Below are 26,520 nucleotides of genomic sequence, written 5' to 3'. Positions count from 1 at the left end.
GCATGTGCCAGAAATAAACCCCAATACTGTCATTTATCCTGAGACAGACTAAACGGAGTCCTAGCCCCGCAACCCCTGCCAATAAGTCTACATACTATTCTCTGGAACCTATGAATGTGATCTTATTTGGAAAAAGATTCTATGCAGATATAATTAAAGATCTTGAGATCAGCCTATCTAGATTATTTGGGCTGGCCCAAAATCCAATGACAAGTGTCTTTATAAAACACACACACAAAGGAAAAGGCCATGTGATATAGATTCTAAAAACAGAAGTATTTACTACTATGGAGTGATCTCCAGTATATACTGCCAGTTTAAAAAAATGACTAGGAAAAAGGGTGGATGGTATGTTACTATTTATCTAATAAAAGAAATTAGTACACATGCACACATATATTTATCTGCAATCATTTACAAAACTGACAAATAGAAGGATAAACAATAAAAGCCACTAAAATGATGACTTCATAAGGGGATGAAAAGTGGATGCGATAAGGATGAAAGCTATACTTCTTTGAATGCAATTTGTATCATAGAGCTAAGTTCTTTCAACATACTTTCATTATAGATTTGAGTTTGGAACCATGCAAATATTTTACAGAATTAAAAAAAAAACAATGAAATTTTTAAAAATCACTAAAAATGAAATAAAAAATGAAAATAAAATGTATATACAGTTGGTAGTATAACGACACAATAAATACTCCAAATGTCTTTAAAATACAGTAATTTGACTACACAGCTCTAGAAAAATAATGTTAACCTGTTTTCAATAATAGTATGTTATTGGTGATAATGTTGGTAATGTTACTTGAGACTATTGTTTATGAAATGTGGAATAAATCAAGACAGTAATTATTTCATAATGTAATTCTCCTGTGTTGCTACGCTGACAATCGAGATTCTCAACATGGGACAAAGAAAAAGTTTAAAATCTTGTAGTAGTGAATTCGAAGTATCAGTAAAACTCAAGATGTATTTTACCTTAAAAAACTGAAACCAAAACCAAACCAAACCAACCCTATATGTCCTAGTTTGGGTCCACTGAAAAAGCCTAGAAACAATGACCAATTTGGCAAAAATAAGCATCCCTAACATCCAGATTGTAGTTTGGAAATATCATTCCCCATTCAAGGAAACCAAGGATCCTCAGTCCAAAATGCACAAAATGAGCCTGAAATACCTTGCTATATACCATACACCACGAAAGCTATTAAGATCATTAAGGTCAACATCAAAAGAACTCAAAAGAAACATAAGAACATTTCCAATGGCCAAACATGGAGACAACGAGAACTCCAGTAAGGTTAATAACGGTTGTGAACACGTCAAATATATTTAAATCTATGGGTTAAGGATACTGAAATTTTTTTAAAAAAACGATCACTTCTGAGATGGTATTATGTCCGGAATTTGCCTGAAAATAATCCTGGAGTCAGGGCGCCTGTGTGGCTCAGTCAGTTAAGCGTCCAACTCTTGGTTTCGGCTCAGGTCATGATCTCATTGGTTGTGGGATTGAGCCCCACATGGGGCTCCATGCTCAGCGGGGAGTCTGTTTGAGCATTCTATCCCTATGCCCCTCCCCCTACGAGCACTTGCTCGCTCGCTCTCTCTCAAATAAATAAATATTTTTTAAAAACAAGAAGAAAGAAAGAAAAGAATCCTGGAGTCAATAATCATGGTAGGCTAGATGAACAAGACTGGCCACAGGTTGACTGATAATTATTAGATCTGTGTGGTAATTGCATGATGTACCATTCTGCTTACTTTCATATACATTTTAAATTATTAAAACAAATAGAAAAATGTGAGAACAACCATAAGTTTCCAAACTTCTTTTACAGATTACGACAACAAAGAGTTTGAAGACCACTGCTCTGAGCTAATGATCAAGACTCATATCTACCTTGTTAATCAAAGAATGTTTAGTACCTATTACCTAGCAGACAGCAGGTACTCAATAAATAGTTATTAAATGAATGAGTGGAAATGGAATAGTTGGCTTACATGCTAAGAATTTTAAAATTTTTTGATTTAGAAAAATAATTAGAAGTTGAGCTAACGATTACTTTTCCTACCCAAGCATCAAACATTTACGTAACTCTGTATAAAATGGTTAGAACGGTATTCATCCTTTAGACATTAGTTTAAAGCATTATTTTAAAATAGCACTTAAATTTTTATCAAATATATCTCATATCACTTTAAACATGAAATCTGAGAGAATCACATATAAATAACTTACCTTTCAAAGGGTGCTTGGACTCTCTTAATTACATGGTAAACTAGTATGTCTTTTGCCAACATATATTTATCACTTAATGAAGTTATAAGTCTTAGACACCCAATAAGCTCTAGGTAGTTATAGCATTCATTTACTATTGAGTTTAAGTCAGCCACATTTGTTGCAGTATTTACCTATGAAAAGAAAATACATCCAGTTTACCCATTTACTTGTGAATGATATTTACATTTCAAATGACACTTATTACTTTATACTCAATTCTGGAGAACACCAGCATGGAGTGAAAGTATATCAAGAATTATTTTTCTAGGGGAGCCTGGGTGGCTCAGTAGTTAAGCATCTGCCTTCAGCTCAGGGCATGATCCTGGCGTTATGGGATCGAGCCCCGCATCAGGCTCCTCTGCTGGGAGCCTGCTTCTTCCTCTCCCACTGTCCCTGCTTGTGTTCCCTCTCTCGCTGCCTCTCAAATAAATAAATAAAATCTTTAAAAAAAAATTATTTTTCTAGAATAAAGGACAATCCAGTTTAATAAATAGTGTCAATTTCTGCCTTCAAGACACCTATGGTAAACTGCCACTTTAATACAGGAAATTATTTACATAAGAGATAATAATTGACATAGCACAGTCACATAGCACTAGTGAGGCAAGAAATAACCTGAGATTTCATGAAAGAGAAAGAATATCAGCTGTCTGGCCTTTAAGACTTAATGAGGGACTTAAAACAGGGATAGAATCAAAAGACTAGTTCAGGAAACAGTATAAACTAAGAATACTTGACCATTTATGTGTCAGACACTTCTACATAGGTTAGTTCTTCAACAAAGTTATACAGGGAAAGAAAGATTAAAAATAGGAAGCAGTCAATGGTCCATCTGAATACAAAATTTCCTTTTTATCTCTTCTTTCCCAAAAGTTCATTTCCCAGTGATTTATATGATTTCCCTCATTCACTTCAGACCTCTGCTGAAATCCCAGGAGTTCTTTGGCCCCTTGTTCAAAATACTACCTTCACACACTGTCAGAGGCTAATAGTTGGGTAAATATTACCTTTGCTCCCAAACCCACCACCCTGAGTTTTAGTTGATAGCCAAACTTCCCTTGCAGCTAAATGTGGCTATATGTGACTAAAAGCTATCCAAAGGAATGTGAGTGAAAATGTGTCAAACTTCCCTGAACTCTACTTCTATTTCCTCCCTTAAGAGCAAGCTTCATGGGGCGCCTGGGTGGCACAGCGGTTAAGCGCCTGCCTTCGGCTCAGGGCGTGATCCCGGCGTTGCAGGATCGAGCCCCACATCAGGCTCCTCTGCTATGAGCCTGCTTCTTCCTCTCCCACTCCCCCTGCTTGTGTTCCCTCTCTCGCTGGCTGTCTCTATCTCTGTCAAATAAATAAATAAAATCTTTAAAAAAAAAAAAAAAAGAGCAAGCTTCATGGAGATGAAGATGATATCCTAAGTAATTACACAGTGAGAGGAAAGAATCCAATTCCCTAGATAACTTGGTGTATCATAACCATACCACTAAAATACAAGCCATCTGAAAGGCCAGACAGCATCTTATGCTTTGTGGGCCATAGGGTGTCTGTCACAACTACTCAACTCTTCCACTATAGTGTGAAAGCAGTCATAGACACATAACAAATGGGAAATGGGTATGGGTGTGTTCCAATAAAACTTTATTTACAAAAGAGGCAGCAGGACAGACTTGGCCTAGAGCGATAATCTGCCAATCCCTACACTAAAATCTAGATAACAAATTTTAGAAAAATAAAATATCTGTTGGGGTCTCTGTTACAGAAGCTTAGCCTAAGCTCCAACTTATTATACCCCAAACATTATCTCCTTTCTCTTATTCTTTCTATTTTTACAATGCATTTTACTACACGACAGTATATTATATATTTATTTATCTTCTGTGTTTCCTCTAAAATGTAAATTTCAAGGAGGCAGGGATTTAAAATGGTTCACTACTGTATCTTCAGTGATGAAAATATGAGGTACATAGTTATTTGTTGACTAAATGAACAAACACTGGATAGGGGCACAGAAACAGGAATAGATAAAGCCATGAGAAGAGTTAGAAGTCTTAAATACCCTAATGAATAGCTTGAACTTTGTTCAATAGGCAATGAGAAGCCACTGAAGATTCCTGACGAAGAAAGCAACGTTGTTGAAACTATACTTTTAAAAGAATCATCCTGAATATTGGAATAATATCCTAATTGTTTAAAGTAGAAATAATTTTTTTTTAAATAGAAAGTTAAGTGATATTCCTTTTTTTTTTTTTTTTAAGATTTTATTTATTTATTCGACAGAGATAGAGACAGCCAGCGAGAGAGGGAACACAAGCAGGGGCAGTGGGAGAGGAAGAAGCAGGCTCATAGCAGAAGAGCCTGATGTGGGGCTCGATCCCATCACGCCGGAATCACGCCCTGAGCCGAAGGCAGACGCCCAACCGCTGTGCCACCCAGGCGCCCCTAAAGTAGAAATAATTTGAGTTTGGTATAGTAAGTACATTAGAAATAAGAGGGAAATGCTGAAGATAAACCACTTTTAGAGACAGATGACTTGACACACACTGATGAATGGAATATGGGAGAATGAAAATGACCCTTTCTCCAGAAAGACATGGAAATAAGAAATCTTTTTAAAAGAAAAATCAGGCAAAAAAAAAAAAAAATTACGAGGAAAATTATGAGGAAAAAACAGTTGTGTCTTAAACATGTTCGGCTCAGTGTGTTAGAAAGACTCAGACACTATCTGGATATAAAAGTATAGTGGCTCAAAAACACAGGTCTGGGAATCATTCAGAAAGGTTTTGGGCAAGAAGAAGCTTTCCAAAAGGTACAGAGGGAGGACTGTTAGGATAACACAGAATAATACCCAAGTTTCAGGGGTAGGAAGAAATGCAATATTAAAGAAAACAGGAAAGATGAATTCAAAGACAGTGATGATTACAAAAGGAGATGAGGACTTAGGAAAGAAAGGCTTTTGCATGTGGTGAATTAGATCCCTGGAATCAGCTACAAGCTAGCTAACTTGGAAGAATGTCCTGTGGGAATAGAAGCCTGACTCTAAGAAGTTAAGAAATGAGTAGCAAAGAGGAAGCTGAGACAATGAAGTTATACTAAAGTGCATGTTTTGGTAAAGAGGAGAAAAGGAAAAATCAGTTGAGTTAAAGGATCAATTTAAACTAGGATGAGACATCTTGGGCCAAATAAAAGGACACACTTCCATGTTGTTTACTTTGTGATTTTGAAACTGAGGTTTAACAAGATTAACTAACATGCCCAAGGTCAAACAGCTTATAGCAGTTATTTCAAACTAAAAACTGACTTCTGAACATTTGCTTTTAGCCATTAAACTATGCTGCCTATTAATGGAGACAATGGCTAGAGCAGGCTTAAGCAGGAAGGAGGTTAAAGGAAAAAAAGTTGGATGACTTTCATTCTCTCAATTAGTTTCCAAATCAGTAACATGTAGGCAATGATACTTACAGGGCATTATGATAACTAAATTGAGTTTGTACAGCTAATATGTAGTATGGGGCTTAATAAATGGTTAACTATTTTTGGGTAGAAACATTGAATCTCCCTACATGTTTCCATAAAGAAGAAATTCAGCCTGGTCCTTCTCTCCACCTATCACACTTATCTCCCTGTAGGAGTTAGACTAAGTTTTTTGACTGGTAAGCCAAGTCCTTCCTCTTTGCAGATCCACCTGCCTATATAAAGTGCACTTTCATCTGCATTCTAGCAGAAAATAAGGAACCTGCCTTACACTGTCTCTGGCAGGGTAGATAAATCCATCTAATTCTGAGAAGTGTTAACAAACCACAGACCAAAGTGACATTATCTAACAGGTTATAGCAACATTAAACCCGGCCCTTTGATCTCTAGCTGTCCAACCTTAACATATATCTCTTAATTGTTTGTGAACTCTGCTGGTAAACAGAAATATTGAGACCTCTTGACTACTGCACAAAGAGTATTATTCTATTGTAGACCCATCATTTACATTCAAATATAACTAGAACGCAGTCTGTATTATAACGAACGAGTGTATTTCTTACCCTGATTAAAATTTGTGCCACGTCAAAGTCTGAAACATCATCTAAAATTGGCTGGGTATTTTCTGGTCCATAAACAAGGCAGTTAAACAAGGTTTTAGAAAAGAAACCAGGTGAAGGACCACCATGAACCAAAGAAATGGCAAGGATTCTGCCAGCTTCATAGTAAAGATTCTCTTTCAGTGCTGTAGATATAGATGAAAATACAACTAATGTAATTATTTTATTATTATAAGATAACCATCATACATAATGAATACATAAACAGTAAGTTAAAAATCCCAAAAAACCAAGACTTAGATAAATGTAAAATAATTCACAGAAACTAGAATCATGTATAAAATATAGATCTCACCTAAATATATTTTTCTGAACACAAAATAACCTATAATAGAAAAAATGTAAACACAGAAAATCTTTAATAAAAATCACATATAATTCTTTTTTTTTTTTTTTTCAAGATTTTATTTATTTGACAGAGAAAGATAGCCAGCAAGAGAGGGAACACAAGCAGGGGGAGTGGGAGAGGAAGAAGCAGGCTCCTAGCGGAGAAGCCTGATGTGGGGCTCGATCCCAGAACGCTGGGATCACGCCCTGAGCCGAAGGCAGACACTTAACGACTGCGCCACCCAGGCGTCCCTAAAAATCACATATAATTGTATTGCAATAACCAGTGTGCACACTCTGATGTATGTATATTAGTGTACGGACAAATAGTTTGACTTCTGCTTTTTTTTACTTACTATATTGTAAACTTTTCTATATTATACACAATTATTCAAATCTATAGTTAATGACTAAGACTAATTTATAGATGTGCTGCAATATAAACCATCTCGTTATTACTAGCTACCTTGGCTAAGTTATATTTTCAACTATATGAGACACAATATTACAATCAACATCTATTTCCATATTCTTTTTTATACGTCTTTGATTATTTGATTAGTACAGATTCCTATATATGTTATTAGTAGTGCAAAGGATAGAAACATTTTTAAGGTTGTTTATAAATAGGGCTAAATTATTTTCCAAAATGGCACAAATTTACTCCCAAGAGTATATGCTATCTTTCTTACCTTATCATTTAGCTTTCAATATTTTTTAAATTTTCATTTAAAATGTTTTAGCTACTAAACAAAATAAGTCAGTCAGAGAAAGACAAATATCATATTGTTTCATGTATATGTGGAATTTAAGAAACAAAACAGACAAGCAAAGGGAAAAAAAATAAGAGAGACAGACACACACAAATCAAGACACAGACTCTTAATTATAGAGAACAAACTGATGGTTACGAGGGGAGAACGGTAGAGGGATGGGTGAAATAGGTCATGGTGATTAAGGAGTGTACTTGTCATGATGAGCATAGGGTGATGTATGGAAGTGCTGAATTACTATATTGTACACCTGGAACTAATATAATACTGTATGTTAACTTGAATTAAAATAAAAACTTAAAAATAAGTAAAATGTTTTAACTACTTTGATAAATCAAAAATATATCATGTAAATTTTTCCTTTATTTCTCTTAATATTGTTAAGAACAAATTATTAATAAGTAACATTATCAATATATGAACTAATAATAACATCTCAACAATAACCTTATATGCTACATATTAGCAGTCACAGTTTCTGTATCTGTTAAATGAATTCCAGAGAGGCTACATAATTAATCTAAGGATATAAAGCAACTGAAGTAGATGTGTACAAAACTGAATTCAGATTTTGTGAATTCATGCATTCATCCACTGTACCAAAACTGTCTTGAGTTAACATTACTGATTATTTGGAGTGATTTTATGTTTTTTAGGGAGTTTAGAATTAAACAGTGTGTACTATACATAGTACAAATAAACCTTGGTAGTTTCTCAATTATTTTAATGATGTTTCAGGCAACAGTAAAGAAGTTCTAGGGAATATACAGGAGAAAATTCAAAAGGAATGAAATAAATCTTCTCACTTTTTTGAATTTCCTATTATAGCAAAAGTGGTATAAAATCTCCTAAAAGAGAATGCTAGAATGAATCACTCTTCTGAAATGCATGTTTTAACTCATCATCACAAGACAGAAAAGTATCATATACATAAATGTGCATGAAAAGTTCTTGAAAGCAAAAGTACATTAAAAAATCCGTTAGATGTGGACCAGAAAATTATGTGATAAAAATCCTAGGTTGTGAAGAAACATCCTATCTGCAAATTCCAACGATGTGAACAAGAAGGGCTCAAATAATCATCCACTCCACTTGGTCACTCTAGTCAAATGAAATTAAAATGAACATAAAGTACATTTTTAAGAAGTTACACTTAATTATTATAAATTCACTCCAAGGAGGATATTGCTAAAAGAAATCAAGCCCATTCTTAAATAAAAAGTTCCACTACAAAAATTGTAAAAATATTGCTCCCCTCTCTCTACTCTTCTGTGATTCAATAAGTATTTTACTAACAAAGTGAACTACACATTTCAACCACATGGACTGAATATTAATTCTAACCAGCTATCTCTTTCATATGGTATATTCAGCAGATACAATAATAAATAAAATTACCTTGAGAATTTAGAGACAAGTTCTTTGACAAGGACCCTTCAAATACTGGTGAATTCTCAAGATGCTGCATTAAGAGACTGAGGAATTCTTGCTTTGATCCAGGATGCTCTATTCCAAAATTATCATTTTCACTGACATATGCTATTTCAATTGTATATGAAGGATTAAAGTGTTGATTTCTGAATCCATCTAAGGCACTATTCCAGATATTGGTTTTATTAATCCATAATCTTTTAGTTTTTTTTTTAATTTGAAACCCTAATTCCATCATTATTGTTGAAACGTCTCTTCTAAATTTACTGCCTTGCCTATAAAACATGAATTTAAACATAGAGGTTAAGTATTCTAAAGTACTTTACATGACACAGCAGTTATTCAGCCAATAAAAAATAGAAAAAATAATTAAAAAGGAAATTCTTCCCCAACTCCCACCCAAAAACAGACAACAGCTGCCACCAGAACCAAAAAGCTATTTGATTCTAAATTCTTGACTCCCTCCCCAATTTCCTACCAATTCAAATTGAATATCATAAAAGATCTATGAGAATGTTGAAGGATCATTATCTCAAATTTGATCAATTCAGTGGACTCAGATGTAAGAGTCAGAAGCTCAGAATCTCACCCTCCTGGCCAATGGCTATCACAAACAGTTGCTTCAAGGCATTTCAAGTTTACTAGATACTTTAATTCTCAAAGTGTGGCTCCAAACCAGCAGCAGCAACAGCATCTGGAAACTTGTTAGAAATGCAAAATGTTTTCCCCAAGACTTTATTTTTAAGTAATCTCTACACCAAATGTGGGGCTCAAACCTATAATCCTGAGATCAAGAGTCGCATGCATACTCCACTGACTGAGCCAGCCAGGTGCCCCAGAAATGCAAATTCTTGAGCTATAACAGCAAGTAAACAGAATCAGAACCTCCTAGCATGAGGCCTAGCAAGCTATGCCTTAAGACCTCCAGGCAATTGTATGGACCAGATCAATTGTCTCTGCCTCAATTTCTCCACCTGTAATGGAAATTAATGTACTCAAAATAATCTCGTTTGGAGCAATGTCCATGGATCATCTTTCAAAATCAAGTATAAATTTTTCTCATCATAAGACATTACAATGCCCCAAGGCGGACGAGGCTTTGCTTTTTCTTTCTTCACACACCCCCTATTCATTAACCCAGGTTGCAGGAAAACCAAAGTCTTTTGGAAGTGAGACAATCCTTCAGACATATGCCTTTGTGTAGTAGGTTGATTCCTTGCTCGTGCATGAAATGGAAACGCTGATGTTATTCTTTTATAATATGATGTTAAAGCATGGAACAAGTAATCGAACTTCCCTGGTATAACATCTTTGGAAAGCTACATATTAAAAGTTTTAAAACTAACGTGAACATTTTTTTAATACTAAAAATATAAAAACATCTGTATCAAGTTTTCAGTTAACACAAGTGATATCTTAAAACAGCATTTCTTCACTTTTTGAATAGTACTTCATATTCCACTTCTATCTATAAATCTAGTTACCAAATATTTTCACAGAAATTCCCTTTACCTTCTAAGTTTTAACTTGATACTATTTTCTTTAAGATTTTATTTTAGAGAGAGAGTGTGCGTAGGAGAGTGAGAGAATCACAAGCCGACTCCCTGCTGAGCACAGAGACCCACGTAGGGCTGGATCCCAGGACCCCAAGATCACGGCCTGTGTCAAAACCAAGAGTTGGACAGAGGCTTGACTGACTGAACCACCCAGGTGCCCCTAATTTGATACTATTTTTTAACAAAAAAGTAGTACTTCATCACGCTTAGCTACTAATGTTAGTTTTGTGTATTTTTCCTATAAACTCCTTCACAAAGCTACACATATTTAAAAATCCTAACTTCGACTGAATAAATAAATACCTGACATGGTACTAAGTTATAATTCTAGTCTTCCTTAAATGTTATGAATGATTTTGAAAGCTACTTATTTTACTATGTACAGTGGTGTACGCCTGTAGTCCCAGGTACTCAGGAGGCTGAGGCAGGAGGATCGCTTGAGCACAGGAGTTCTGGGCTGTTGTGTGCTATGCCAACTGGGTATCTGCACTAAGTTTGGCATCAATATGGTGACCTCCCGGGAGCTGGGAAGCACCAGGTTGCCTAAGGACAGGGTGAGCCAGCCCAGGTAGGAAAATATTTAGGCATTAATACAATACGATAATGCTTGTAAGTACGCCTTAAACTTTCTAAAGAGGTGACATTTAGACCTCTGACATTGACAGCAAATATATTAAGTAAATGATTACACAATTTAAAAGAAAATCACTATATTAAATACGATTCCTTCCTTCCAACCAAGTAACATGGTATACTTGATATTTTAAACTACCTTGAAAATGATCTATAATATATATTTTACATCATGACTCAGTATGCAATAAAGTAAATTTCATATATATTCTACTTGCAATGCAATCGGATATTTTACATTCTATTCTATCCTGGTTTCTTTTTTTAATGCTGGTTGCACCGACTTCATGATCAAATGTTGGTCCTGCAGTTTGAAAAACACTCTTCCAGAATACTAAGATCAGTTAATATTCTAAATGTAAATATATGGCCACTTCCTATTCTAATTTTCTCAAAACAGAACTTTATAGGGATGCCTGGCTGGCTCAGCTGGGAGAACATGTGACTCTTGAGCTTAGGGTAATGAGTTCAAGCCCCACACTGGGCATAGAGCTTACTTTAAAAAAAAAAAAAAAAAAGAGTTTTATATTTTTCTCCAATTCAAAACACATACCTCAGCAGATCTTTATGCTGGGCTCCAGGTGACTGTCTGGGTAATTTGGGTGATGATTCTTCCAACAAACAATCAGTTATTCCCACACTATTAGTGTTGGGTAATGTATGTTTTTTGGCTTTTTGGAAATCCTCTGTAGATTTAAAACCCAATGTTAGCATTACAGATAAATAGGAAGAAATTTTAAAGTAATATACATTTGAAAAAACATCTTTATTCAAAATTCAAAATTACAAAATATTACCTGAATTGTAGAGAATACCTCTACATTCCGAACACTCCCAATTTTGTTCCCATGATCGTAATGAGGAACAAGCTAAATGTGTTCCGCTAGAACCACAACACTGACAGCGCTTTATTTCCCATTTGCTGAGGACATAAACAGAAGCAGAGGTTTACATTTTGGTATTAACTTGGTCTAATTCCAACCACCTGCACTGCTGCAGGCTACACTGTCCATCTCACATATAAGCAACTTTTCTACCAAAGGAGGAGAAAATAGATTATCTGCTTTGACTGCTTTGACACCTCGTTACTATTTCTTATTTTTTTCTATTTCACTTATGTTTGCAACCTCCTCCTCTAAATATTTACTAACTTAAAATACCTAAATTAAATATCAACATGTACATGCACAAGAATATAAACACCAGGAAGAATAGAATTAAGAAGGAAAAAAAAATTCTTTTATATTTGTAAATTAATAGCTCATAGGGAAAATGCTATATAAATGTGGCCAACATGGAAGAAGCATCAGTAAATATCTTACCTAAAATATTATTTTTCACATTCACTGTGAGGAATTACTTCTTATAAATGCTTGTTTAGACACCCAGTATTGTGCGGCTCAACAGGATCCAGACTTACTATCTTGCCCATATTTATATTCTCTCATGTGTTCCTTTCCACCCCCACCTTCACGTTTCTACACTGGATTGTGTGATGTATGCCAGTCCATACACATTTTCTGTAGAGGTGTGGGTTGTGGTGCGGGGCCTACTTTTTGTTTGGTTATGAGTATACCCTCTCTGTGTGGATATGGCTATGGAGGTGTATGTCCTCTCTGTGTTGTCTCCCCCACTTTCCCAGATAGTTCTGCCAAATGATTAAGAGAAAGAGGACAACTAACCTGCGTGCTTACTATACACCAGGCCCAGTTCTCAGTCTACACAAAAAGTTAAATTTTTAAATGATAGGAAAATCATAATTTTAAATGATAGGAAAACCGCTATGATCCTTCATTTTAAAGGGGAGGAAACCAAGGCATAGAGGGGTAAATAACTTGCCCAATTAAGTTCACACTGCTAATAAGTCCCAGAGTGGGGCTTCCAACCTAGTTTACCTGGCTTCAGACCCATGCTCCTAACCACTACACCATGGTGCCTTTTAGCAAAACCACCTTCCTATCACAAGGATGAGGGAGTGAGATTACAAAAAAAAAAAAAAAAAAAAAAAAAAAAAAAAAGCATTCAGATGGCAGGTATTGTGTCCTACGAGAAAAGACAAGGGATAGCAACCTCAAGTAGCTGCCAGAAAGGAAAGGGAGTTTGGTAGCTAATGACTGGGAGACCAGTAATATATAAGCAATACATATAGGTTTACTAAAACAGCCCCAAATAGCCCAAATTGAGCCCTGGGTGGCTCGGTTGGTTAAGAGTATGCCTTCGGGCTCAGGTCATGATCCCAGGGCCTGGGATCAGGCCCCACACCAGGCTCTCTGATCAGCGGGGAGCCTGCTTCTCTCTCTCCCTCTGCCTGCCACTCCCCCTGCTTGTGCTCACGCACTCTCTCTCAAATAATTGAATAAAAACTTAAAAAAAAAAAAAAAGCCCGAAATAAATTTAGAAAATATCAATATTAGTGAATGTACTGTTTCTTAGATATCTAAAGTGCCTTATTGTTTACAAACACACTTAATATACATTATCTCATCTGTGCCTCAGCACAACCCTTTAGAGGTTTACAAATGAATAATCAGGGTCACCAGTCACGTAAGCAATATACAATACTTGACATCTTCAATAAGATCTCTGCCCTTAAACAATTTTCAGTCGAATAACAAAAACAAATTCCAGTAACATCAATTGCATTGTAACATGCACGCAAAAGAAAAAAACCCAGCCAAGAATGGGAAATCAGGAGTGGCAAGAACTGCTTAGGGAAATTTTTCAAAGCTGGCAAGACATCAGCTGAGTCTTTGCAAATAAAAGATAGCTTACCCAGCCAAATCACTTTCCATGAGAAACAAGGCTCCCAGTATTCTGCTTTGCACTTTAAGTTTCAGCTTGCCATGTTAAGTAAGATTGTATAACAGGGATTAAAAATTTATTGAAATATCCTCTATCAATTCAACAAAACTGGATTTGTTACTGTTTATTCTGCATCTTAAAAAATGAAGATACTCTTGATTTCCAGTACCCAATACAGTATAGTATACATAGAAGGCACAGAATAGTGGCTGATTAAGATTAGAGCCAGGATCTACTGCATTACAAAAGAATCAATAAATGTCAAATACCAAACCCTTTTTATACTGATCCAAAAGAACACTGCTAGTTTACTTTAGTTAAATTAAGTTCTAGAACAGTGCCATCCAATAGAAATACAATATAAGTCATTTAATGAATTTAAATTTTTCTAGCAACTTGATTTAAAAAGGTAAAACAGGGGCGCCTGGGTGGCACAGCGGTTAAGCGTCTGCCTTCGGCTCAGGGCGTGATCCCGGCATTATGGGATCGAGCCCCACATCAGGCTCCTCCACTATGAGCCTGCTTCTTCCTCTCCCACTCCCCCTGCTTTTGTTCCCTCTCTCGCTGGCTGTCTCTATCTCTGTTGATAAATAAATAAAAAATAAATAAAATAAATAAAAATAAAAATAAAAAGGTAAAAGAAATAGGTGAAATGAATTTCAACATTTCCAAAATATCATTTTGCTTGACATGTAATCAATATAAAAAGTTATTAACAAGATACTCTAAGTTCTTTTTGTCTGACTATTGTGGGCTGAATCATATCCCCTCCAAATTCATAAGTTGAAAAGTCCTAAAACCCAGTATACCTCATTATGTGACTGTATTTAGAGATAGGGTCTTTAAAGAGATAATTAAGATAAAAGGAAGTCATATGGGTGGGCCCTAATTTAATGACTGGTGTCCTTATAGGAAAAGGCAATTAGGGCATGACAGAGGGACAATTATGTGAGGACACAGCTAGCAAGGAACCATGTACGAGCCAAGGAGAGAGGCTTCAGAAGAAATAAAACATGCCAATACCTCTATCTTCAACTTCTAATCTCTAGGATTGTTAGAAAACAAGTATCTGTTGTTATGACAGCCTTAGCAAATTAAGACAGTGAGCCTTAACTGTGTATTTCACACTTACAACACCTCTCAATTTGGAATAGCCACATTTCAAGTGCTCAATAGCCACATGTGGCTAGTGGCTACCCATATAGGGCAATGCAGCTCTAGTAAATGAAGCCTCACGAAAATACACCAAAGAAATAAGTTACAACTATTCTGATAGCAATAATTTCTCTGTAAACAGATGTAAACATGCATTTAATAAATATACCTCCTCTCAAGTTAAAACTTCTAACATCCGAAGAGCAAAATGACATTTCATTAACTAGAAAACTACTTCCTCAGCTGACAGTTTAAATAAACACGATAAGCACAACTGGACTTCCCAATATACCTATCAGGTGCATTATAGTCTCGCCCTTCTTTGCAACGACATCTTCGGACATCACAATGCTCGTAGTGCTGCAGAAGTTCTTGATAAGCATTTTCCTCTAATTCCCAAGATGCATCTCTGTAAACGAATAAAGATATACACTTTGAACTAAAATGTTACATAAAACGATTAGTAATGAAATCTAAAAACACAAACTTTTCACATACTTAGGAACAAGGATAAAACTTTTCTTTTTAGGATTAATCATCCTCTTCAGGATATAAATCTATTAGTGTCATTTTATCCTGCAGTTAATTATTCTCACAGTGAATTTTTAAATGTTAAATGAAAAATTAGAAATTTCCTAGAACTTACATTTTTCCTAATATTTCACTTCTAATTTTTAATTTCAAGTTTAGTAACATTATTTCTGGATTCCTCATCTTTAAGTATTAAGAAAATCCTTGTTATATATTTTAAACCACATCTTAATTCTCTTAATTTATACATGCCATTTTGAAGTCTATTATACTTGTGTATAAGTCAATCAATTAATATTGTACACACTTGAGGTATTTATTAAGAGATTATAAGTCAACTAATGAGACATTAAAGTCACAGTCCCTGCTCTCAAGAACTAGCAATCTGGGAAGCAGAAGGAGGCAGTGGTAGGGGGAGGTTTGTATTTCCCCATTTAAGATGACTGCTTCTCTATGACAGACATGTGATTACTTCCATTGTTATTAAATCCTACATTTAAATTATCTTTTTGTCAAAAGGCTAAATGATACTCACTTTTCAGGAATATGAATTCCCATTCTCAGCATCTCTTTCTGAAATATATCACTATTATTGCATACTGTGCATCTGAAGAAAAACACTCCTGCATTTATTGCTTGAACCTATAGTGGAAAACAGAAAACCTATTGGTAACAATTTAACAGGTTATCAGGTTATAAATTATAATAGCTAACAGAATATGTGCTTCCTTTCGCTTATTTATGAAAACATTTTCTATGCTAGTTCTCAAGCTTTGATAAACGAAGTTATTCTGCTAAAATTTTGAGATCTTTTTTTCCAATGATAAAAAGAAAATTAAGTTAATGAATTGGCTGTTCTTAGCTTTACATCTATGTTTCTCAACCTTTTTAACCAATGTCATTTCTGTCCCCACATACCATGTTGTCCATCACTCTTACTGAATAAAACAGTACAAATATTGAATTACTTCATCTAGGAAGGATGTTTAAATAAGTGTTACTATATAACATTCTTGGTTCTGTTTTTAACTCAATCTCTAAGCTAGTTTTCTTCCTAAAAGGGAAGAAACTACTCTCAGCGCTTCAGCAAATAGAAATATAGAACTGGCAGGCAGAGGGTACTCAGGAGCAGAAAACTATAAACCTACTAGAAAGAGTAGCCAATCCCCAATAAAAACAACAACAACAACAACAACAAGTAGCACACATTTAACAACTATTTAACCCCTACTGTGTAGGTAGCAAACACTATGCTATGTACCAAAAATAAACAAAATGACTTAGATCCTACTTGGAGGAACTGTTGTGAGATACAATTATAATACTTTGTAAAGTGTTTGTGTGTGTTTTAAAGTATATACATGGAAGAGAAAGGAATAAGTACCTAAGACTACGGAAGAGCCTCACAAAAATGTCACAGGAATGGTGAGGTCAAACCTAAGTTTGGAAGAGGAAACAAAGGTTTGCCAGGAAAACAGGACAAAAGGCATTACAAGAATAGGGAACTGCACATATCAAGTCTCCATGGCAAGAAAGAGCATAATGTGGTCAGGGAACTAATTAATAATATGCTTAAGGATTACATGATGAAAATTACATGTCTAACTCAGTAATGAGGTTAGACAGGGAAATCAAAGCCAGTATTATATGTGAAGAATTGATATAGAGTAAGGTATGCAGGAGAAAAGGCCAGTTAGTAGGCTCCTTCAAAAGTCTAGTTATTTTATTTTTTTAGTGTCTAAAGTTAAATCACAGAGGGTTTAAGGCAGAGGTTAGCAACAAAAAAAGATACACAAAAAACATCTATCAGGTAGACCTGACAGACTTGGGGAGGGTTTATAAATGATAAAGAAAACAAAAGAATTCAGGTTCAAAAAACACAAGTAGCAAGGTTAGAAGAGCATGCGACTCTTAGGTCTCAGGGTCATAGGTTTGTGCCTCACATTGGATGTAGAGATTAATAAATAAAATTAAAATTAAAGCAAACAAAAACACCACTATTAGCAAGTGGGACACACACACAATGAATGTGGGAGAAAATCAACAAGTCACTGAAATCTCTGAACCTAAAGGGCCGTTAGGAGTAATTGTACAGAGATTATCAAGATCTTAGTCAATAGATGCAATATAAGGAAGTGTCTAGTATGGAGAAAAAAAACAAGATAGGGCATAAGGAAGATACAACAAGACCACTGCAATGATGGAGAAATCGAAACTGAACAAGAATATTGGCAATTCGCTATATACACAGAATGAAAAGTTTCCATCAACTTTAAAATATTAATCTGCACTCTATCCTTATAAAATCCCAATGTATATTAGCATTGTAGAGGTCACAAATGATGAAATATGCTTACCTACATACAATTCCCATTCTGTTGCATAGGACAGTTCTTCCTTCAACTCTTATATTAATGAAGTTCAGAGATTCAAAAAATTGTTCTTTGAGGATTGTTATATAATAGGATAGACTCCATTTACTATTTCAGTTAAGACTTGTGACAACAAATGGAAAAGGCGCTGTAGTACCTTTACAGAACATGACTCAAGAACTAGTTCTTACTGGTCTCTAATCAAGCAACAAATGCATGTTCGTATTTATGTCATAGACAGGTGTCCATGTGGCTGTGATTTTATATTATACTTGCATAAAGTAGACCTACATTTTTGTAAGTAATATTATTTTGACTTCTTAAAGACAGGATTAGAAATTTGGTATTTTCAGTGCTCGCAAAAAGCCCTATGAATACTACAGTCAAGTTGAAGAACTTCTCTGTGTTTCATTACTAACAAATAACTGAAGCAAATCTTTTTTTTCTTATTGACTGAGGCAAATCTTAATTGTTTTGAAAAATAACATACACTTATAAAATTAACAAGACGATACATTTGGTGGCAGTTACATTCATTCAAATACAAACTCTTAATTAAGATAAATTGCTTTTATAAAATTCTCATACAATGTGAATTTCATCCTCATTAGGTAAAGATGACTTCTCATGATATTTATGAAGTGCACTCCCTGGATACTTTTACAAACACTTCTTTATAAGAACTAACAGAATTTATAAAATTCTGTTATAAAATAGGCTCCATTCTGACACTTTTAATGGAATAATCCTAAATATAAGAAAGTTGGAGGCTCATGCAAAAAAAAAAAAAAAACAAAGTAATCACTCAAGTACTTTTCTTTACCCAAATTATGTTTTTATTAATAAAACAAGTAAAAACTGATTTATCAATCTTCACACAGAACTACAGATGAAGGTGTAGTTTTAAAACAAAATGCACAATATATGTAAGGGCTTTGGTTCCATGGTCTAATTAACTAGGACTGTCATTACTTCTTCCCATATACCAGATGCAAAGCCTGGAAGTCAAGGCTTTGACATTCATATAGAACACCAGTAATAATCCTACTTATTTAAAAAATATGTATTTGCAGACATCTACAGGGAATGACAATAATCATTATCTCCTAACTTTTGTTACATTTTCAGCACTTCCCTTCACCCCATTGTAAGCATGAATATATAACTTCATAATTCTGGTTTTTTAAATGTATAGTTATTTCTTTTTCTTGATTTCATTTAGTTATATACATTCCTGACCACCTGAATATTTACTTTCTTTATAAAAACATATCAAAATAAAGAGATGGCTTGAGGTTGCTTCAGTGTTCAGGTTTGCTTTTTTTCTCCCCAGCTTTTCTTCAGTTGTCCTAAATATGACCAGCCTCATTTTATAAATACACATGATACCGCCACCAAATCAGGTTTAGATACTGATGGTCCCAACAGTAAGGCATTTAAACTTCTCCCAAAACCAGGGCTGTAAGTACTGCTGCTATTGCTGGTTTTGAAAACTGTACTTTTCCAATAGTAATCTCTCGTGAAAGTTCTGTGGGACACCAGGCAGATGAAACAAGCTTAAACTTGTTGCTCTGTCAGGGGGTTAAAAATCTTTTAAGCTTCCCTGTGGAAGATTAACACTGTGTTGTGTCACCCACGGCTAAAGTCAATATATAGTTTGACTTTATAGACCTAAGTCTTGTAATATTTCCTGCAATTCACTGGGCATCGTCTGTCTGTATGTCTTTGCAGAACATCGGCACTCATGAGGGCAAAGTACAGAGTAAGTAGAGGAAAGTTATTTTGTGCAGTTTCATTTCACTAAAGCTTTTTTAAGGCACTGCTTCTCTCAGGTAAGGCTTAAAAAGGGAGATGATTGTGCTTAATCACTAAAAAGAGAAAAGAAAATCAGTTAACAAAAGACTATTACACTATGCATATAGAAATATAAGAAAATAATAAAGAAGAAATCACTTAAACTCGAGAGACTGGTACAGTAGGAAAAGCTTTGGGATATTTCACTGCATGTTTTTACACACAATGCGTGCTGCTTTCCATTTCATCTTTAGACTCTAGTTGCTGGCTTCACAGAGTGGAGACATTTTTAGGGAAGACAAAGACAAGGCGAAGAGTACTATGAAATCATGAAGTTCTTCCCCTGTCCACTGGCACCACGAGGCAGCAATTTTTAAAGAGTTAAATCTTGTTTCTTTTCTTCACGTAAGTAGTGTTTCACCTAAAGCTTAAGAAAGAAAGAAAGAAAGAAAGAAAGAAAGAAAGAAAGAAAGAAAGAAAGAAGAAAGAGAGAGAGAGAGAGAGAAAGAGAAAGAAAGAAAGAAAGAAAGAAAGAAAGAAAGAAAGAAAGAAAGAAAGAAAGAAAGAAAGAAAGAAAGAAAAGCAAGCTATGGGGTGCCTCCTATGGGTGGCTCAGTCAGTTACGTGGCTGACTTTTGATTTTGGCTCAGGTCATGATCTCAGGGTCCTGGGCTCAAGCCCCATGTTGGGCTCCGTGCTCAGCAGGGAGTCTGCTTGAGGATTCTCTCTCCCTGTTCTCCCTCTGCCCCTGCCCCTGCTCACATTCTCACTCTCAAATAAATAAATCTTAAAAAAAAAAAAAAAAAGCAAGCAAGCAAGCAAGCCAGCTATGGTTCTATTCCCTCCTCCTATCAAAATTCAGTAGTGACGTGAAGGGGAAAAAGTACTGGGCACTGGGTGTTACATGTTAGTGATGAATCACTAAATTCTACTCCTAAAATCATTATTACACTGTATCTTAACTAATTTGAATTTAGGTAATTTTTTTAAAAAAAGGTACTGAGAACACCTAGGCATTAATACATTGAGAATTATCCACAATGGGCTACTAGTAACACTGTACATGGTTAGGCAGTAGGCAATCAGGTCTTTCAGCAGATTACCTTTCATGTGATGAATTTCCACTGCCCATGACATTAGACTGAGGTTATTATTAGCTCTGTGGGCTAACATTTAACATCGGTATACCACCATCTTGCCACACCTTCAATTTGACAAAATCCTATGAGGCAGTGGAACTTTGATGACAGACTAGTTTCTTGAACTTCAGATATGATTTTAGAGATATAGGGGCCTTTTGGCTCAAAAATGCCTTGGCACCTCACACTGTTCACAGCAGATTAAGGCTGTTAAGGACGGTTCAAAGAAATACAGGCAGTACAATTCCACTGAGACCCCTCATCATTTTCTGTATCTTGAGTCCTTGGTGTTTTGATGGTGGACCTTTGATCTTTGGGTTTTGGTGGTATAGGATCTATAAATCCAAAACTGTCATAAAAGTTATGAATAGCACTAAATTTAAAATGTGGTCCTCGGACTTGAAGAAGATAATTTCATTGGTTAATATCAATGTCAATCTGGAGTTGTCTATACAACTTCTCAACTGCCTACTTTGGGTGAAGGTATTTGGGATATGGAATTTCATCTATTCGGGTGCCTTTGAGTTAGATTATTTTCCATTTCATTGACCTCAGATCTTAGTTTATCCAGCTTTTTCTTTTGAATCTCAAGTTCTCTTTGAAGTCATTCCATTCTGGCTTTCTGGCGTACCAACAGAGCTTGAGTGTAGGCAGCAGCATCAGATCCCATACTCAACTTCTGTGCTTCACTCATTCTATCCACATGTGCTAAAGTAGGGTCCATGAGGTGCTGAATATTCTGTTTCTACATAATGATCAGGATGGCTTAAAAGATTTGTAAGTTCAAAAGTAGGGGACACCACCCCTGGTGAAACTGCAGTGGTTTACTAGGATAAACTGTAGTTTTGAAAGTATATTTTGTATTAGGTTGAGTGATCGCTATTTGAGAAGAAGTTGCATAATTATTGTCTATTGTTCGACTCACTCATGTACTTTGAATATTATTATTACTTTAAAGACTTTCTTGAAATATAAGAGGATTTACAACATCTCGTAACTTTAAAAAATACTTTTGTGAATAACCTGTAATCAATAATAACATTTCATTTTACTAAAAAATAATAAAAGCCAAGCTCTAAAAAAAGTGTTAAACTTAATTAAATCCTTTGTTATTTGGCATTCTATTAACTATAACTGTCTATCAGTTGGCACTTTCACACACGTATACTACTGTATTTGATATTATCAATAAGTGAGATCTTTTTAAAACCTTCAAGAATCTTCTGAATCAAATAAATATTAAAGTGTTTCATGTTATGTGTTTTATGTGTTTTAAAAACTTGTCATCGGGGGCACCTGGGTGGCTCAGGTGGCTAAGCGTCTGTCTTTGGTTCAGATCATGATCCTGGGGCCCTGCGTCCTGCTCCCTGCTCAGCAGGGAGTCTGCTTCTCTTTCTCACTCTGCCCCTGCCCCCATTCATGCTCTCTCTCAAATAAATAAAATCTTAAAAAAAAAAAACAAAACAAAACCAATGGTCATCAGGTTTGACATACAAGGTGGCTTTCAAAAAGAATACTTTTAATTCATTAAATAGTAATCAGTTCCTGTCAAGAAGCTGTGATTGTTTTAAAGGCCTCAACATTTAAATATCTTAGCTTCTAGTTAAATTATCATTTCAAATGTCTTGGTTTTCTAAGTTTAAATATGTAAATGAACATGGGAATTAAATCTGTGTTTTATTCATTGTGAAATACAAACAAATCCTTAGGTTAAAACAACAAAAGTGTAAATATACATTTAAGTGTAAATATACATTAAAAGGTAGTATTCTAACGTATTTATTAAATATTAGTTGTACATTTCAACAGAGCAAAGTTTTTATGTAAACTATGCTTTAATAAAGCTGTTCTTAAGTTACAAGTAGAGGTAAAATATACAGGTCAACTCTTTACAATTTAAATATCAAATCAGGGTCACCTGGCTGGCTCAGTCAGAGGAACATGCAACTCTTGATCTTGGGGTCATGAGTTCGAGCCTCACATTAGGTGTACAGATTACGTAAATAAATAAGTAAATAAACTTTAATAAAATAAAATATAAGATAAAATTCAAATCAGCAAGGAACAATTTTATATCAGTAAAGCTTACAAAATAACTTACCTGTAAACAGTCTCTATGAAACCAAGCATTCTTACAACAAGGACTTCGTAATATGTTGTAAGTTGGAATAGGCTCAATAAATTCCAAGCAAATGGTACATGGTAAGGAGTCTCTATAATTATTAGATGTAATTATTTGAACAGGTCGATGTGTCCAACAAAATGACCTAAAAATGTAAATTATTTAAAAACAACATCTAATAAATTACAAAACACGAGGCTAGCATTACAATTTACATTTATAAGAGGAAACTCATTTGTATCTCTCTCACAATTAACCTACAAGACTGGAACTTTGGCACTGTTAATCAGTCTCACAAACTATGACCAAGGAGAGCAGGACTTTCAGAATGTGAACCTTTTGGTGGTAAGACTTAACTCCTAGAGGGGCACCTAGGTAGCTTAGTCGATTAAGCACCTGCCCTTATCTCAGGTCATGATCCCAGGGTCCTGGAATCAAGCCCTGCGCTGGACTCCCTGCTCAGTGAGGAGCCTGCTTCTCCCTCTCCTCCTTGCTCTTGCTAGCTCTGTCGCTATCTCTGTCTCTCTCTCTGATAAATAAAACCTTAAAAAAAAAAAAAATACTCAACGCACAGAAATTCAGTAACTTGTTATTATGTTGAGAATACTATGTATTATTGTTAGCAACACCATCATACTCAATATTGTACAAAATTAAAGAAGGAACTTAAAAAGAAATATTTTAATTAAGTAACACAAAAAATACAAATAAAAACTTATTTCTAAACCACTAAATTTATTTCTATTTGCATTTTCTAAACTGCAGTGTTATACATGCTGACAATCCATTAAATAGGTTAAGAACACAAAGACTAAAACAAATAGAACACTCATAATACCAAATACTAAAATTCATAAATCTTGATGTTTAAAGCTGGATTCAGAAAGTAAATATTGTCAGAGGCACTCCAGGGCACAATATTTATTTTTTGGACTCCACCAAATTTAAATGCCTTCAGTTTACTCAATGGGAAATACACATGGCCCTACGGAAGAAGAGTGGACCATAAATCTAAAGAGAGGCATAGAAATCTAGAATTACGTAAGGTGGAAATTTTTACAAAATATGAATAAATTAGCAGTTTCATATTATATTCTAGAGCTGAAAATTGAAGGTGAATATTAACTGTTAAGCCCACTCAAAACCTGCAATTCCCAAGACTTTGCAGATAGAGATGACTCCATAAAGGAGGAGGTGAGCAACTTTAAATATGTATATATATGTAAAACATATATGTAACATATATGTGTAAACTCAGTGAAGCTCTGAAAAGAAATTTTACAAAGGATTTATTATCAGTGCGATACCCATATCCATTTTCCACTTTTCCTTAACATTCATCTTTCATATTCAACAATTAATTAATTAACTTACGCAAAATTGCCAGTAAATTGGAAAATACATTCTCTCTGAAGTCCACATGGGAAATGATAACTTCGTTTACATCGGGGTGCAACACATCCAATTGAAGCACCATTTTTCTTGCAAACACAGCACTTCTAGAAGAAAATATGAAAACAGAGGTCATAACACACAAAATCTGAGTAATATAATATGACCAAGGTATAAATGAATATTCCTGTGGGCAGTCTGAAAATTATTTTCATCATATAACAGCTATGATGACGGTTTATTAAAGCAATTTCTGAAAAAAAAAACGGTTCTACCCAGAAACAGTCTAAAGACACTAAAGATTCACTCCTGTAACAATTTCTGGTAAAAGAGTTATCTCTAACATGTGGATGGGACAGAGAAGCTTCTTTTCCTTCCTACCTGGCTAAAATATTTTCAACTGAAGGGTTTGTAAACATAATGGCTATACCTAAAGTCTCCAATCTGAAACACATAAATACGAAATATTCATCAAGGAGAACTGCAAAACAATATTAAAAACTAATCTTTGAAAAAAATCAGCTAGGATCACCCTATCCTAACTAAATGAAAAAGTGTTATATACCCGTAATAGGTTATGTAGTGACATCCCTCATCCCCTGCAAAAGATAAGTTCCAGTCCTTATTCTTGGTACCTATAAATGTAACCCATATTTAGAAATAGGGTCTTTGTTTTTGTTTTTAAAGATTTATTTATTTATTTATTTTAGAGAGCTATTGAGTATGCAAGTTGGGAGAGGGCAGAGGGACAGAATCTTCAAGCAGACTTCCAAATGACCATGGGGCCCAACTTGGGGCTCAATTTTACCACTCATGAGATCATGACCTGAGCCAAAACCAAGTGTGGGACGCTTAGTGACTGAGTCACCCAGGCACCCCAGAAATAGGGTCTTTGTAAATGTAATTAAGTTAAAGATTTCAAGATGAAGCCATCCTGGATTTAGGGTGGTCCCTAATCAAATGATTAGTGTCCTTATAAGTGAAAGGAGAGGGAAATTTAAAACACATACACACAGAGGGGAAGACCATGTGAACATGTGCAGCTGGAGCAGAGACTGGAGTTATGCTGCCACAAACCAAGGAATGCCAAAGGTTACCAGCAGCCACCAGAAACTTGGAGAGAAGCACGGAAAAGGGATTCTTCCTCACAGCTCCCAGAAAGAACCAATCCTTCTGACAGCTTGATTTGGAATTTTTTTTTTTTTAAGATTTTATTTATTTATTTGACAGAGAGAGACAGCCAGCGAGAGAGGGAACACAAGCAGGGGGAGTGGGAGAGGAAGAAGCAGGCTCCCAGCGGAGGAGCCTGATGCGGGGCTCGATCCCAGAACGCTGGGATCACACCCCGAGCTGAAGGCAGACACTTAACAACTGTGCCGCCCAGGCGCCCCTGATTTGGAATTTCTAGTCTCCAGAATTATGAGAATAAATTTCTGTTTTATTTATTTTTTTATAAATTTTTTATTATGTTAGTCACCATACAGTATATCCTTAGTTTCTGATGTAGTGTTCCATGATTCATTATTTGCATATAACACCCAGTGCACCATGCCAATATGTGCCCTCCTTAATACCCATCACCACAAATTTCTGTTTTAAATGACTCAGTTTGTGGTAATTTATTATGGTATAGCCCAAAGGAAACAAATACAATACCGCTGCTACTAACTAAAACTTTAAAAGTGGTATATGAACACAAAGCCTATTAGATGATTCAAAAATCATTATTAAGATACACAGGGTATCTAAAACATCTTGGAACCCTTGAGATAGCCATTATAAAATGGTCACTGATGAAGGGATTATACAGTCTTATGCTGACCACTAGGTTATTGGAGAATACCTTGGCAACCTGAGGCTCTTCCAGTAAACTGACATATGGAACTCTAGCTTAATGTCACAAATGGAGACAACTTCTTCAGGATAAAGATATTCTCAAAGGTTCACAATAGGGGAGCCTGGGTGGCACAGTCAGTTGGGCATCCAACTCGGTTTCGGCTCTGGTCATGATCTCAGAGTTGTAGGATCAAGCCCCGAGTTGGGCTCCATGCTCAGTGCAGAATCTGCTTGATATTCTCTCTCCCTCTTCCACCTAGCCCTCCCGCTGGTGCTCTTTCT

The 26,520-nt window shown here is 35.3% G+C and overlaps 1 protein-coding gene across 1 annotated transcript in view; it reads right to left on the bottom strand.

Moving 5' to 3' along the window:
• G2E3 (G2/M-phase specific E3 ubiquitin protein ligase) overlaps positions 1 to 26,520 on the bottom strand; it is a 56,407-nt gene that overhangs the window by 6,017 nt on the left and 23,870 nt on the right. The window contains exons 5-13 of the mRNA XM_008710394.2: positions 24,385 to 24,509; positions 22,990 to 23,155; positions 16,119 to 16,225; positions 15,345 to 15,461; positions 11,893 to 12,017; positions 11,649 to 11,781; positions 8,874 to 9,181; positions 6,319 to 6,500; positions 2,249 to 2,421 (exon numbers count right to left, since the gene is read on the bottom strand). Coding sequence (XP_008708616.1) covers positions 2,249 to 2,421; positions 6,319 to 6,500; positions 8,874 to 9,181; positions 11,649 to 11,781; positions 11,893 to 12,017; positions 15,345 to 15,461; positions 16,119 to 16,225; positions 22,990 to 23,155; positions 24,385 to 24,509 — 1,436 coding nt within the window. The remainder of the gene's footprint in view (positions 1 to 2,248; positions 2,422 to 6,318; positions 6,501 to 8,873; positions 9,182 to 11,648; positions 11,782 to 11,892; positions 12,018 to 15,344; positions 15,462 to 16,118; positions 16,226 to 22,989; positions 23,156 to 24,384; positions 24,510 to 26,520) is intronic.

This window comes from Ursus maritimus, unplaced genomic scaffold, assembly GCF_017311325.1.
Source record: "Ursus maritimus isolate PB19 unplaced genomic scaffold, ASM1731132v1 scaffold_36, whole genome shotgun sequence".
Lineage (NCBI taxonomy): Eukaryota > Metazoa > Chordata > Mammalia > Carnivora > Ursidae > Ursus > Ursus maritimus.
The sequence above is the reverse complement of the archived record's forward strand: the minus strand, read 5'-3'. Positions and strand labels throughout refer to the sequence as shown.